At 46.2% G+C, this 15,796-nt stretch overlaps 1 protein-coding gene across 1 annotated transcript in view; it reads right to left on the bottom strand.

The window, feature by feature from the left end:
* Positions 1 to 3,078: 3,078 nt before the first annotated feature.
* Positions 3,079 to 15,796, bottom strand: part of LOC118785741 (serine/threonine-protein kinase tousled-like 1-B) — a 28,680-nt gene continuing 15,962 nt past the window's right edge. The window contains exons 4-22 of the mRNA XM_036540649.1: positions 15,063 to 15,101; positions 13,157 to 13,232; positions 12,540 to 12,583; positions 12,150 to 12,245; positions 11,653 to 11,739; positions 11,471 to 11,563; positions 10,550 to 10,660; positions 9,804 to 9,940; positions 8,991 to 9,179; positions 8,569 to 8,635; positions 8,054 to 8,151; positions 7,254 to 7,335; positions 7,037 to 7,128; positions 5,757 to 5,846; positions 5,435 to 5,604; positions 4,330 to 4,465; positions 3,943 to 4,054; positions 3,727 to 3,834; positions 3,079 to 3,277 (exon numbers count right to left, since the gene is read on the bottom strand). Coding sequence (XP_036396542.1) covers positions 3,107 to 3,277; positions 3,727 to 3,834; positions 3,943 to 4,054; positions 4,330 to 4,465; positions 5,435 to 5,604; positions 5,757 to 5,846; positions 7,037 to 7,128; positions 7,254 to 7,335; positions 8,054 to 8,151; positions 8,569 to 8,635; positions 8,991 to 9,179; positions 9,804 to 9,940; positions 10,550 to 10,660; positions 11,471 to 11,563; positions 11,653 to 11,739; positions 12,150 to 12,245; positions 12,540 to 12,583; positions 13,157 to 13,232; positions 15,063 to 15,101 — 1,998 coding nt within the window. The 3' untranslated portion in view covers positions 3,079 to 3,106. The remainder of the gene's footprint in view (positions 3,278 to 3,726; positions 3,835 to 3,942; positions 4,055 to 4,329; positions 4,466 to 5,434; positions 5,605 to 5,756; positions 5,847 to 7,036; positions 7,129 to 7,253; positions 7,336 to 8,053; positions 8,152 to 8,568; positions 8,636 to 8,990; positions 9,180 to 9,803; positions 9,941 to 10,549; positions 10,661 to 11,470; positions 11,564 to 11,652; positions 11,740 to 12,149; positions 12,246 to 12,539; positions 12,584 to 13,156; positions 13,233 to 15,062; positions 15,102 to 15,796) is intronic.

The raw sequence follows: 15,796 nt of genomic DNA on the forward strand, positions 1-15,796 counted from the left end.
TCCAGTGAGTATCTCTCCTTACTGGGAGTTTGAGTTTCTTCTCATGTAGTTCTATCTGGGCAGTGCCAGTTTAGGATAGGAAAACTCACCTGCCTAATCCTTAAAATATTTGACTTAGGAACTCTGAATTTAAAGAGGAAGAACCCTGTATTTTTAGAAAAAAAGACATGAATGGATGTTTAACATGCAATAGCAAAGCTAGTCTTTTTGTTTGCACAATCCTTACCTACTGTGCACATAAATTACACAATTACATTAAACCTAAAACTCTGCAGAACAAAGGCCTTGGCAAAAACTGACCCCAATACACTTTGTTCTCAGACCAAGAAATTCAAATAAACACATTTATAAAGTAAAACACAATTTACTGCATCATGGCTCCCAAACATAACATAATCTTAAGAGTGGACCAGAGAATCTCACCACCAGGCCCCAGTGCATTAACTCCCTAACTGCCAGAGTGTTCTGGAACACTGATCCCCAACAGTGCTGGGCCAATATGGCCGCCAACATTCAAAATTCAGCGTGTGGCGAGAAGTCACACATCGCTTCTCTCTCACCTCTGCCCGTCCGTGTGTCCTCAGCCAGCACAGGAACTGTGGACTCTTGAAGTGATGAGTCATCTGTGTGAATAATGGCACGGGCTTCGTATGCACGTGTCTTCCGCAGACAGCCAATCACACGCTGCCGAATGGGCCTGTTCGCTCTGGGTGCTGTCAAATGACGTCCAGCGATGCTGTGGGTGCTGGTGTGAGGCTAGGGTGTTTGACTGTCACATGCCCCAGCTACACTCCTCATCCTGTGAAACCAGCCATGATTCAGACCCCCTGCTGTAACGCTTCAAGTGTAAAGGTAAGAATCCGCGATTCCTGCATCTACACCTATGTGTGAAAGCAGACTGAATTCAGGGATAGGAGGGGCCTCCTGTACACTGCATTCCATGAAGCATGATTATGTTCATCTTGACCTTGGATTCTGCAGTTGGTATTTTGTGAATATGAACTGTGACTGAATTCCCAAAGGTTGCAGTCCACATGACATTTCTCCCAGTGCTGCGCCTTGCACCTAGGCTTTACAACTCATCACGGCAGAGTGAAATTTTAGTAGTAATTTCAGATCTTGAAAGAGATAAAGCGTCAATGTCTTCCACACATCAGCTAATTAAATATGGGATGTATGTCATTTCAACATGATGGCTGGCTTTACACATTACATGGCTTTGCATTAGCTGTAAATTAACGTTAACTGCCTTTTCCATGACAACTAAGGTCTCAACATGGGGGAACATTTCAGGTTTTCCATGCAAGGCCTTTGAATGATTTCCTCAAGTACTTGGAGATAGTCTCTCAAATTAGAATTTGGAGGAAAAAAAACTTGAAATATTCCATGCAACCAGGCACAAATATTTCCAATCCAGTGCAACTTCAACAAAATCATGTATTTAGTTTCATATTCTATCCCATTAGCAGAAAAACAGGACTCCTGACATGAAATGTTTCACGTATTGAAATGAATCCAAGTGTTCTGTGTTAACAGACGGAACAGCACTGTTGGAACATCATGTAACGACACTCCTTACTTCCATAAAGTCATGGCAAATTGATGTATTAAAATCAGCTTTTAATGTTTATTACTCTTTTGGCTACATTCTCTACAGTTTCAGCAGCACCTCGAGAGATCGTTATTCTGTTTAACGTACAGCGAAGTGGAAGGGGAGAGCTGAAAGCTTGCAACATCAAAAACGTTACCAGAAGCTCGTCTTTCGGACGCTGCGGTGAGGCCTGCTATCAACAGCCGATTCTCCTTTGCAGAAGTTACATAATAGCGTTTATTCGGATTCATGGACATGGATACTGACCAAGGAAATGTACAGTACAGATATACCATGAACAGTTACTGGCTTGAACTGGGCTTAGGCAGTCTTGGTACTTTCATGGCAATGGCTTCTTTAGTATACTGAAAGGAAACTCTAGAGGGCGTTAGCCTGATGAGGAGTCCAAAAGCTCGATCCATGCTGGTGGGTCCCTGCCCACTCCCCTCACCCGTGACATAATCAGCCCCGCGGTTTAAAAAAAATAATAAATAACTGAAATTCAGGGCTGCACTTTGCTTCAAGATCTCCTAACAACTGACATACAGCATGCTGAGATTTCATGGTCATTTCTTTTTAATACAACTGTACAGTTTGTACCTAAAGATTATACAGCCTTTTTCAAAATTAAAAGCAACATCAACAGCAGCAGCAGAAAAAAAAGAAAAGAAAAGAAAAAAAAAAAATGCTCCGGGAAACACAATTTAGAATTTATACGAAAAGAGTTCAACCTTGGTAAAGAATTTTACTGCTGAAATTTTAAGAATTGAAATTCTGACTCCTGTACAGTAAATATACATTTATTTTCTAAGAGGGATTTTTGAAATTTTCCTGCATAGGATTCTATACATTGATGTTTGTCTACATTTGGTTCTTTTGTGCATTCAAAGATACGCTGCCTGGGCCTGAATGAGGCTAGGTGTCACCTGTATGCAGACACTTTCCCATGGTTAATCATAAGAGCAAAAAGCAAACACCCTTTGAAAAAAAAACACTGTGGACATAACTGCTCAGCTGATAATGAAACCACTGTATGTCTATAAATACTACAAACATCAGGTCCTTATGTAAACTTTTAGCGGTTAAATCATTCGCACCCAGGCAGGCATCAGGTTTGTTTAGATTAAACAGCAGGCTGCCATGTCTCCCTTTAGCTTTCTCTGCCATCCAGCCAGCAAGAGACCTCCAATTACCAGAGCCACAGTGCTCTGTAATTCAGCCTTCCAAACGTCTTTACAGCCGAAAAGCCCCCTGTATTTTTTTCTTTTTAATGTCCCCTCCAACACCAGGTTGTGCCGCGTCTTGGTACACACCCATATCTACCCCAGTACAGCCCGAACGGAGAGCAGTCCTGCTTCTTCTCTCTCCTGTCCCCATGGCGACGGCCGTGGGGGCCCGGACCCGACGTGTCCCACGTGCCCCTGGATGGCGCCTGTCGCCCGTGCACCGGGGTGGGGGGGGGCCTGCGGGGGGGAGCCGCGGGGCGGGTCAGTGGGTCGGTCAGTGCAGGCTCCTTCAGTAGATGATGCTGGAGGAGGCGGGGCCAGAGCCCCCAGAGAGCGACATCTGCAGGTTCCCTGAGGAGTTGGACCTCCTCATATGAGGAAGCAGGTAGGAGTCGCTGCCCAGCTGGTGCACGTCGAAGCGGTCCTCCTTCCGGTACGCCAGGCAGCGGCGAATAAACGCCTGGGAAGGAGGAGGGAAAGAGACGCACACGCAGAAACTGTTTACGAACCCCGGCGCACGCAGACACAGCTGAGAATTTTAACTGCTATAAATAAGTAACAGAGCACCACAGCAGGAACAGAGTCTGAGGTGTAGTCTCATTCTCAGTGTATGCTATGTATGCAGATCTGGAACAGACTGCCGAATTGCACAAATACTTAGGGAGCAGAAGGAAGGGCTGTAAAACTTTTAACCACTAGAGGTCACTGTCTGACCAACATCACTTATTCTCCTGCACTTCCTCTGAAACTGTCCTGAGGCACAGAGTCAGGTAATAACATCTCATTTCAACAACTCAGAAACTCAGCCAGACAATAACATCTTTCTGAAAAGCACGCTACTTTTTGCGCAATCATATGGATGCACACACACTGATGACTCGTGCATTTCCTGTGTGTGGAGAAGCTGACCTTTGCTTCGTTGCTGGCGACGGGCTTCACGGGAAACTGGACCTCGGTGGCTTTCAGTATGGTGTTCTCCTGTAGAATGTCCTGCTGAGACTGGTTATGCCCAAACGGCTGGAAGAGAAGGCAGCCATTCAGAAAGAAACTGGAAGCAAGAGCAGCTCCTGACAGAAAAAACAACACCAGTGCGGAAATCAGTGCCCTCTTTAAAGGGGTCCTCACCTTCCTGCCGTACAGACACTGGAAAAAGATGACGCCCACCGACCACACGTCCACCTTGTTGGAAATCTTCGGGGGCTCTTTACCAACTACGAAACATTCAGGAGGCAGGTACCTGACAAGACAAAAGCACACTGCGGAGTCAACAAGTGAAATCTCGGAAGCCAGAAATGAGCAAGACACCAAAGATTTTACACACAAGGTTGAGACTTCAAAGAATTTAGAGTGGGGGAATGAAATAAAAGGCAAAATATCAATTAAAAGAATTAGAAGTATTAAAATATACGGGGGAAAAAAACGCTTGTTTTTCAAGCAAGGTGTAGAATTCTTTAGCCCAGCGTTGTGTGATAACATGACATTTAGACGTGTACTGGCATTGGCGGTTCTCACCAGTATGTCCCCGCCCCCTGTGAGGTCAGGTCCATCCCATCCACTCCGTAGTTGTCGTCATCCATGATCTTGGACAAGCCGAAGTCTGTGATTTTGATTTCCCCGCAGGCTGTGCCATCGACCAGCAGGATGTTACCTGTGCGCATGGCCCCCGTATTCAGGACACAGCAGACACAACACACATTGCTCAGCACGTTCTGTTTAAACGGCAGAACTCAGCGCTACGTGCTGACTGGCGCGTCTAAACTGAACACAAGCACTCGTCCGGCTACCTCCACAAGACCTAACACCTGGCACAACCCTGCTTTTGATGACCCTTTAAAAGGTGGAACAGTGATCGAAAAAAATGTCATATTACTTTTATACACAGAGCTTAATAATAATTATAATAATAATAATACATTTTATTTTAGAGCGCCTTTCAAGTCACCCAAGTACACTGCACAATAAAATCAAGAATAACAGATGATAAAAGCAGTATATAGCCAAGAATAACACGTCATAAGAGCCGCATATAGGACAACATATAGGGACACTGTACATTTAATAAAGACATTGTACTACCAGTGGGGGATAAGTGTTTGACAGCGGTCAGAAAAAATAAAATAAAATAAACAAAACAAAACACAGCAAGACCCATATACGCGAGGAGATAGGACAAGACTGAGCAGGTTAAAGTAGCATAGGAGAGAGATGAAAATGAGAGGGGATGGGGTGAGATGTAAGGGACAGTTAGGAGTAGGAGGAAAAAGCCAGAGTAAAAAGGTGAGATTAGCATAGATTTGAGGGTGGAAAGTGAAGTGCATTGACGTAGTGAGGGTGCGGGTCGGTTGATATGGGGTTAAGAGGTTTGAAAGATAAGAGGGTGCTAGATTACGTTGGGCTTTGAAAACGAGCAGAATGATTTTGAATTGAATACGGTATTGTACAGGGAGCCAGTGTAATTGATGGAGTATGGGAGTGATATGTTGCCAGGGCCTAGTACGGGTGAGAGCTTCCTCAGCCGGGTATGCATACAGGCTACATGGATATAGTTCACTGCTAAGGGCAACAGAGCCAAGCTAGGATCTGATCCCACAGACCCACGGATGTAGTGCCATGCTACCTGGCTTGAGGTCGTAGTGGATGATGGGGGGCTTGATCTCATTCAGGTATCGCAGTGCATTCACTATCTGCATGACGATGGAGCGCGCCTCCTTCTCCGACATCAGCTTGTGCTGTTTCAAGTAGAAGTCCAGGTCGTTGCCTTCACAGTATTCCAGCACTGTGCAAAACCTGCAGGCAGTGGAGAGGTCAAGCCATCAGTGGAAGCAGAACATTTTAAAGAGGATTCAACAGGAGCACACACCCCTTTCAACTTACTGATCAGCAGTGAACAGGTCTACAGCAGCAATTGGTCATCAGTGCAAAAGAGGGCGGTCACTCACGTGTCCGTGTCCAATGAGAAGTAGTCGTAGAGCTTCACTATTCTGGGGTGGTCCAGCTGCTTGTGTATTCTGTATTCTCGACAGGCGTGTCTGCAGTGATCACAGAGTCATCAGGAGCAGAGAAACCATCCCGGCATACGCAGTTATTCTTCACACTGTGTAGCAATTCTCTCAAGCACTGTCTCACTGTATATACACAAATTCTACTTCTTCCAGACCTAAAATGATCCATATTGCTGCACTGACAGTAGTTTTGGGAATGAGAATCAATACATTGTTGCACTAAGGTCATAAAACTGGCTTTATTGCACCCAAACTAAACTTAGTCACACAGCAAGCTCCATAGAAAGAAATGATTTGGCACAAGGTACACAACATTGCCCTTCCATTCAACTGTGCTGTTTTTAAACGTAATAAAAGATATTAGCTGTATATAAGCCCTTTTCAAACCCATGAAATTTTTCTTTTTGGGGAAATGTGTGCATACTGCTTGCCAAATAATCAAGGCAGAAGAGCCTAAAAACTCTTCTGAATAAACAGTTATGTGGCATAGAAATAGCTATCACAGATGTTCTTAGGAGCAGGGATGGCCAATGAACTGCAGCAAAAGTACATCGCCTTTAGAATCTAGTGTGCATCAGTATAGCGTAGTGGTAAAGAGCAGGGCTCATAACCGAAAGGCTGCTGGTTCGATTCCCCACTAGAGCACTGCTGCAGTACCCTTGGGCAAGGTACTAAACCCACAACTGCTCGGTAAATATCCAGCTGTGTAAATGGATGACATTGTAACCTATGTAAGTCACTCTGGATCTGCCAAATGCTAACAATGCAACGTAACGTACTGTGCTAAAGATTTGAGTAGAGGGGCTGAGTAGATGTAGCTGGCAAGAAATCACATCTGTAATCACCTCAAAGCAGCCAATGAGATGGCAAGCTAAACTTACACTAGCCGACCCAAGAATTTTCATTCTGTCTCACTTGACTGTATAATCACCAATCTGAAATTGTTGGCCAGTAATCTGAGAACAAGACGTCAGGATGCTTAAAGGGTCAGAATTAAGTTTGTTAAAGCATATGGTCAATGAAAAATGTACACTGGATTGTTCTCCTCAGTGTTCTTTGGCATCATAAATGTATCACTGCATTTTCACACCACCAATCATTTCAAACTTAAAAAAAAAACCCAGCCCAAAATGGAATCAACTTTCATGTCTGCATTGACAGCATGAATCTGCCCACAGAGCAACTGCATGCTACCTTCCCATAAAACGGGGACATACTTGTGGTAGTTCTCCTTTTTCTCCTCCCTCCAGTTCTTGTTGAGCTGGTGTATTTTCACCGCTGCGTACCGCTGCTCAATCAAGTCGAAGGCCTGAAAGACAACAGCAGATCACAGTGACTCAGACACCATCACCACACACAGCGGACACCTCCTCCTACTCAAGCATTTACTCAGCTCAATCTGAAGTTCGTTTTAGAGGGACCAGATCAACTTACCTTGTATACTTCACTAAATCCTCCTCTTCCCAGAAGATGTAACAGTAGATACCTCTCGTTCAAGGTTGGATGGTCTTTAAACCTTAACAAAATCAAGGCATTGATTAATGCACAGACCACACAGGTTTCCCTTGTTAAAATCTGTAATTTAAAGCAGAATTCAAAGGATTCTCATAATGTAGTAATGTTATCATGACATTATTGTGCAGTGCATTTTGCAATGTTTATCCATTCAGATAAAGATGATGTCAAACAGGGTAACACAAATGGCGCATCTCAGTTTGAAGAGCAGCACGCAAGTCATACTTCACACTGTCCTCCCCAGAAACAAAGAATGAGTTTCATAAACCTTTCCTTCAGATGGGTCCCTCCTGCCTTGCATTCACACTAAAAAATTCAGACACGCTCATGCGTGGTTCCTTGAAGACGACTTCAAATGCACCTCCCTAATCTGTCATTCTGAATGATGTCAAAACGCAGCAGCGAGAACAATGCCTTGTTACTGTCGTCAGTAATCTGGGTGTTCCGGTTTCCCCTGGCTGACCTAGTAAAACTTTAAATGGCTATCTACTTTTAGGGTGTCAGGACAGCTGGATCTGAAAGATGTCCCCTTGTGAGGGTGTCGCCTCGGAAGGGCGTATGCCGGTCAGGGCATCCCCTCGTTAAGGGCACCCCCTCGTTACGGGTGCCTCCTCGTTAAGGGCATCCCCTCGTTAAGGGCTCCTCCTAGTTAAGGGCATCCTGATGTAAGGACGTCCCCTCATTACGGGCGTCCCCCTGCACAGGCGGTCCGCACTCACTGAGAGCTGTCCTCGTTGTTGATCCTCTTCAGCTCACGGATGTGGAGGTTGCGCACTCTCTCCAGCCTCTCCAGCTCCACCTGGATTTCAGCTTCTTCCTTTAAATGATTCACACACAGATACACAACAGAGAGAAGAGACACAGACTTTACTGCATGACGAGGCTGCTAATCAAAGTGTACGTCTGCTCAGCGGACTCCTTCTGCATTCAATAATAACGACCTGACAGCATTTCTGGCTGGGGCTGTCCTATGGTAATTACTGCCCAGGAGAAAAATGTATATATACACATACTAATAAAATGTGTGTTCAGTCTAGCTACAGAATAGAAAAAAAATTAGACCTCAACACTTAAGTGTTGAAAAGTAAGATTTTCCCCTGGTTGTTTCAGGGTAAAGGATGAGTTTTGACATGTGCTCCATATCTAATAATGATAGATGATAGATAACGATAATGATAAAGAGTAAAGCATCAGCCAGCAACCAGGGCATGTCAGCTTTAGAAAAGCTACTGACCTTTTTGAGATTCCCAAGTCGTAGTTTGAAGATTTCCTCCTGCTCGTGGTACTCAGCTAGGGTCAGCCTTTGAATAAAAAGAAAACACACCATCAAAAGAACCGATCGGTAGAGCAGCCACAAACACTAGGACATGCAGTTTTCATAGACACTTCAGAGATGACGTGTTTCAATGAACATCAAACGCTTGAACAAAAACCAAACTCTCAGAGGCACAGATGAGGAGCACAGACAGACACTGAACAGATGGACAGACACGACACAGACAGACACTGTACAGATGGAGAGACTACGCAGACAGAGACTGCGCAGACGGACAGAGACTGCGCAGACAGACTGCGCAGACGGACAGACTGCGCAGACAGACAGAGATTGCGCAGCCGGACAGACACAGTGCAGACGGACGCAGTGGAGACACTCACAGCTGTGGCAGGCTGGGTTTGAGGAAGGGGTCATTCTCTGCCCCGTTCACGGCCTTGGTTTTCCGCTGCTTCGGCTCCGAGTTGGTGACTGGTGCCTGGGAGGTGTTTGTGGTCGGAGGTTTCCTCTTGGCTAACAGTTTTCTCTGTCTCTCAATCTCCTCCCTCTGCTGGTTTATCCACTCCTGCTGCCTATGGAGCAGAATTTTACCCGTTAATAGCAACGAGACCGTGACACCTGAAATTCCTCTCTTCCTCTCAGCGGAGTGCAAACACCCAGCGTTTCATCATAGCTAACCTGCTATCTGAACTTTGAAAGCCTACATCCTACATCACTGCCTAAGTATCAGTAAAACAAGTGGAGCGCCATCTGCTTCTGAACTGTCCGCGGAATCAAAGCAAAAACAACTCCGAAATGTATTTACATGACATGAATCAGACATCTGTTTGAGTAGTCTTGAAAGAAGCATCGCAATTATATGAAACACCTAAGAAAATCGTGCTACTGTAATTATGTTGATAATGGAAGCACTTCACCAGGGGTAGAGTGCATCACTAAGATAACACATTCTCCACTAATAAAGCTGTCTTTACTAAGGAGTAACTGTGGGGAAGTTCAAAGCTTAGAGCTGCTCAACAGACTCAGGGTGCAGCCCTGCAAAGACAGTTAGGAGTCACTGAGTGAGTTAGGAGTTAGGAGGAGTTAGGAGGAGTTAGGAGTCACTGTGCAAGTTAGGAGGAGTTAGGAGTCACTGAGGGAGTTAGGAGTCACTGAGCGAGTCAGGAGTTAGGAGTCAGTGAGCGAGCCCTTCTTACTTGACGAGGTTCTGGAAGGCGAATCCGTCGGTCCACTGCTCAGTGAAGGAGGCGCCGTGCCGCACGGTGGTGAAGTGGCCGAGCCGTAACCTGTCCTGCATGCTCTTCTCCCGACACGCCTGCTTCTCCTGTGTGCTCTGCAGGCAAACAGCACACACCTATCACTACGGCTTTCACCATCTCACACCTATCACTACGGCTTTCACCATCTCACACCCATCACTACGGCTTTCACCATCTCACACCCATCACTACGGCTTTCACTATCACACACCTATCACTACGGCTTTCACTATCTCACACCTATCACTACAGCATTCACTATCATACACCCATCACTACAGCTCACACACACCATTCATTAACACACAGCTCTTATGCACAAATGCAGTCACAATCCTCTTCCCCGACTTCACAAACATGCCAGGGCTGCTCACAAGTATTTCACCACTACAACTCTACACCAGCCCACAGACCTAATGTGAAAATACAATTCAGAGCACAAAACAGTGACAGTAGTAACATACACGAATGTTAAAGACATACTTCTTTTTCCCTAATGGGCAACTGGGGCGGGATGCTTCTTTATCAAAATTGTGGACACAACACTGGTTGATACTTGATGATGATGGCTGTCCTGATGAGGTTTATAGTGTACTGAATGTTTTCCGTTCACAGACTCCAGTCTAACAGAGCTACTGTTTTGTTATTTTCAGTGTGACACCGGGCAATGGAGGAGATCCTACCTTTTCAATGAGCAACTTCTTGCTCATAGTGATGCATTTATTTAAGCGTTCCTTGTACTTTTCAAGTAATTTTTGTTGTTCATCTATTTGTCTTCTAAGATCACAGTTTGCCTATGGAGAGAAAAAAAAACATGAAACCCTTTCATGAGAACTGAAATGGCATTACATTATTTATATTACAGCCACAATGATAAGCTTTTTTTTTTGATCACTGCATCTTATTATCCTTAATTAGCATTTATGAATCTATTCATTTTCAACAGTTTCCAGCCCATTCCCTTGGGGTTTCAGTCACTACAGCTGGCGGTATGAGTCACCGGACACGGTCCAGCTCAAGATGGTGGACTGCATTTCATTGACTTTTTGGAAACTATCACTGGCCCTGGAATCCTTCCCCTACCCAGCTCAGGAGATTTGTTTTCTGTCAGATTTGATGCATGGAGGAGAGCAGAATTTGAATTTCTGCGACAGGCCTGACGGAGTGATGTTTGTCATGCACTGTGCGTCTTCCTCTTTTTCATGCTTTTCCATTATGCAGCTCTTCCTTTTTTTCTGGAATCACCAACCACAGACCGGGCTCATCTCACCGCAACAACCTCTGCATTCGTGTCTCGAGCCTGAATGAATGCACCCAGCTAACACGCTAACTTCACACAGCCATCAGGCTAACCTGGCTGTGCTACTTCATACAGCCACCAGACTATTCTGACAATGCTACCTCATACAGCCACCAGGCTAATCTGACTACTCCTTCTGCCAAGACACGTCCAATAAATGCACTGTGTGGATATCTGTAATTGAGTCACTGACGGTTGCTTTCAGTTATTCCACAGGGCTAGATCAATGGCACCGAAATCCGAGAGAGACTGGGAGGGATTTCTGCTGACTCCTCTCTGTGGCCAATTAAGGCCGTTTCCTCACCCTAAGCAAATCGTCTATTCTGCCCTCTTTCTTCTCCAGGTCCAGGTTCTTATTACTCTCAAGGGCAGCCAGCTTTAGAACGGTGAGGTCAGTCTGAAACGAGAACGATGACATGTGTGAGCAGTGTCGATTCCCCAGCGTGACAACGAAGGAGACAGAAAGCACACGGAAACCGTTCTTACCTGGACGCATTTGATTGACAGCTGTTTCGGATGCATTATGTGGTCCCCGAAAGACAGACTGGTTGGTGATGAGCTATTTTGTCTGATCTGTGAGAGAAAACATTTTCAGATTTTGTAAATTTAGCTCAACAAACTGCAAGGCCTCATCAGTCTCACTCCACATTAATATTCATTAGTACATAAACTGCAATATTGTCATTTAGCAGACGCTCTAAGCCAGGGCGATTTACATAGGTTACAATTTTTTACATGTTATCCATTTATCCAGCTGGATGTTTAGTGAGGCAATTCTGGGTTAAGTACCTCACCCAAGGGTACAGCAACAGTGCCCCTGCGGGCAATCGAACCAGCAACCTTTCGGTTACGAGTCCTGCTCCTTCTCACTATGCTACACTGCCACTTCATCGTATAACAGCGACAGCACTGTATGTGTTAGAGCCTAAACTCAAGAGCGACTTCCGTCTAAGACTGCTGAACTCTGGGTAAGTGGTACTCACAGTGGAGCCTGGTGTGGAATGGGAATGAGAGTTCTGCGGAGAGCGGATGGCTGGGGGCAGACCCCTCACCGGACTGGACCCGTTCCCGCCCTGGAACTGCAGAGAGACGGGAAGTGACATCGTCACACAGCCCCGGGCAGCAGCCCAGGCAGAGAAGGCCATGCTAGTACCAGGACTTTCCTAAAGAGATGCGTTCTGCATCTCTCGTGTTCTCGCATCAGCTGTTCATCCACATAAAACAGGAAAACGCAAAGCTTTGTGTGCCTCAGTGCTGTGTGACACGTGTCCGCACACACAGGGCTAAAATTTCAGTTACTATTTCTGACAATCACTGAGGATATGAGCTTCTTCACTCTAAGCTAGGTTGAAAGGAAATATTGTATTACTTACATCAAAATAATCACTAATTTTGGGTCCCCGTACAACAGACTTCCCTGTGAAAATAAAAGACATGGTTAGTTTAACAACAGCACAACACTGCCGACTGCAGAGGGACCCTACAGCGCAGCAGACGCATGTAGCACGAGCATTCACATGCTTTTTAAAACCTATTTTAACTGGCCACTGAAGTCAAAACCAGCGCCATTTTCTCAGAGGGCTTAGCGTGAAAATACGCCATGATGTGCTCTCTGTGCACTGCGTGTGAGACTAAGCGTACCCAGCTTCAGAGCCAATATCTGATTAACTTTCAGGCTAAATAACTGCAGGAAACGAAACCCAGACGAACAGATTCTAAATGACAGGAAGAGAGACTGCCTGAATCCTCAGCAACCCTTTGACCTGCCCGGCTCTGAACGCAAGCTGTCAGACAGCGAACCCACATACAGTGCGTCACCAGTTAGCAGAGCGGTGTGTGCAGGAAAGACCTGTCAGAGCTGTCATGGTGCTGTGGCACTTTCATTTGAATTTCCTCTCTTTTTCTGCCACTGGTTTACCCTTACTTAAAATATATTCCTGGGTTTTTAACGGTGTTGCTACAATACTGCTCCAATAACAAAGCGACTCACCTTGGCTGCTCTCAGACTGATTCTCAGCTTTCCGCTTTCTTCCTCTGGAGGAATCGGAGTGTTTCTTTTCAGGGATCTGGAGGAAAGGAATGCAAATGTTATAAATTAAGAATCACCTGGTTACATGCAGGCCGTTCCAACATTTCAGATCCGCTATGCACTCACTGCTGAAGGACACAACACACACACACACACACACACTCCTTACTTCCCTAATTAGAGTGCCTTTTTTGTCAACACCACTCCTGAAAGCTGTTTTCCTGCTTGGTGAGAACAGCTGCTTTTAGAATAAACACATTAACATAAAGATTGTTCCTATTAATATCCTCATAGCCGATCTCAACGTTACCGCTGGCACGACTCCCGGCTTCTCAAACAAAACATAACTCTCTCCTGCTCGCAAAGACTCTAGACAACCTCAGGTTCCCTGGCAAGGTGCACTTACTGGAAAGAATGACAAACTTGAGACAGAACAGGGGCCGCCTCTGCTGAGCCTGGGGAGGACAGTCTGGCCACTGAAACACAAGCCCTTAACCGAGGCCCGTCTGGGGACCAGACCCAGAGCCAAGTTACACACTGTAAATACCGCATTTCCCATCCAATACAGACAAAGCCATGTCTCAGTCTTTCCTGCGTGACATCAATTAACTGCCAATCAATGGCTTATAAAGACACACGTACAGGGTTTGTCTTGTTAGAGTTCAAAGTTACCTTAGGTTAGCAAATGTTTTACGGTTGGTATAACAGTTCTGTTCTCATTATTCTCACGTTAGAGCTCATATTTTGAGCTTTTCCCTGAATTTCTGAATCTTGGTCTTTAATGGAATTGCTGCGCTCACAAAGACAGATCGACACTCTTACTTTTGAAACGCCTTATGGTTCTCACTGTAGCAAAGAGGCATTCAATAAAGATGGAAGTCATAACAGCATGCACATCATTCCCAAACCACTTCCATTCACACGAAACCCTGACTGGACTGGTGCCAATGTACCATTTAATTCCAACTGCAAAGGCTGTCTGTCCATGCTGAGAATGAGCATATTAGCCTTTCCCCCAACCATAAGAGACTTAATCCACAGCTGCTAATTCCAGTAGCCTTCATGAAATATGTTGCTCTCTATCTTTCCACACACAGATAAACATGTCTTAAAGGAGGTGTGCAACAGTGCTCTCTGCAAAGTGCTAACAATGCTGAGAAGCACTAACACGGTGCTAATCTATCCATGGCAATCAGAGACAGCCAGAACACACACACACACACACACACGCACACACGCACACACGCACACACGCACACGCGCAGACACGCATGCACGCGCACACACACACACACACGCACGCAGGCAGGCAGGCATCATGGGAGTCACCAGGCCTAGGGTGATCAGGCATGGACTCACCCCTGACCTGCCCCACATCCCTCTCAGGTTCACAGGGGGTTAAACCCACAGCGCAGCCACCATCTGGTTAAACACAGCCATCTTAATGCACTGCGCTGTGAGAATGAAATAGCCTACCAGCACAGCCATTTTAATTCTCTGTGCTGTGCTGTGAGGACGACAAACCATCCAAGCCTTCAGGGGTCTGTGACTTCTCATACACTGTTTAGTGTGAACGAACAGATCATTTCTGTCACAGTACTATGTGAACCTTGACTACAGCCGTGAATAAATCTTCTATGTGGGTCATATAAGGGAATGTCTCCCTCAGTCGGGAGTAACAGATACCCTTTATCCTGACTCTTTGCTGCCTGTTCAGCAGTAGTCTCCCGTCTGTGGCAGGATGTCGTCTCCGCAGGGTCTCTGTCAGCTTACCGGGGTAAATCCTAACCCTAATGGTCACGTGACGCCTGCCTGCCTACTGGCCCCTGCTGCTAGGACAGGAAGAGGAACACAAAGCCGTACGTACCGAATATGCAGGAGAACTGCCCCTCTTCACATCCGAGCTCTGCCCAGAGAGAGAGGGGGGGGGAGACAGGGAGAGAGGGAGAGAGAGAGAGAGAGAGAGAGAGAGAGAGAGGGGGGGAGAGAAAGAGAGGGAGAGATGGGGGGGACAGGGAGAGAGAGAGAGAAAGAGAGAGGGAGAGAGAGAGAGAGAGAGAGAGAGAGAGATGGGGGGCAAGGAGAGAGAGAGGGAGGGAGGGGGAGAGAGAGAGGGAGAGAGAGAGAGGGAGAGGTGGGGGGACAGAAAGAGAGAGAGGGAGGGAGGGGGAGAGAGAGACAAAGTAAGAGAGAGAGACAGAGAGAGCGAGAGAGGGAGAGAGAGAAAGGGAGAGAGACGGGGGGCGGGGGGGGAGAGAGACGGGGGGGCGGGGGGGGGGAGAGAGACCAGGTTTCAGTGCATTCTGAAAAATGGAGGTGGCACACGGGAGAAACAAAACAAACACATGACACGTGCTGTTTATCTTCAGCCCATTCTGAGAGGGACGGGGTGAAATGAAGGCAGAAACAAGCCGGCCCTGAAAGCGTTTAATCAACGTGTAGATCGGGGGGCGTCCACTCACGACGTTCACAGGGAATGCTGGGATCTTATGTCATGACGGCCACTGGGCATGAAGGGGGAAAGAGTGTGCAGAGGCTACAAGAGTGGACTCTCAACCGACTTGGTCCACAGTACCTTCTTGTTTAGGCTCCTCGTATGAA

The sequence above is a fragment of the Megalops cyprinoides genome, chromosome 11, assembly GCF_013368585.1.
Source record: "Megalops cyprinoides isolate fMegCyp1 chromosome 11, fMegCyp1.pri, whole genome shotgun sequence".
Classification (NCBI taxonomy): domain Eukaryota; kingdom Metazoa; phylum Chordata; class Actinopteri; order Elopiformes; family Megalopidae; genus Megalops; species Megalops cyprinoides.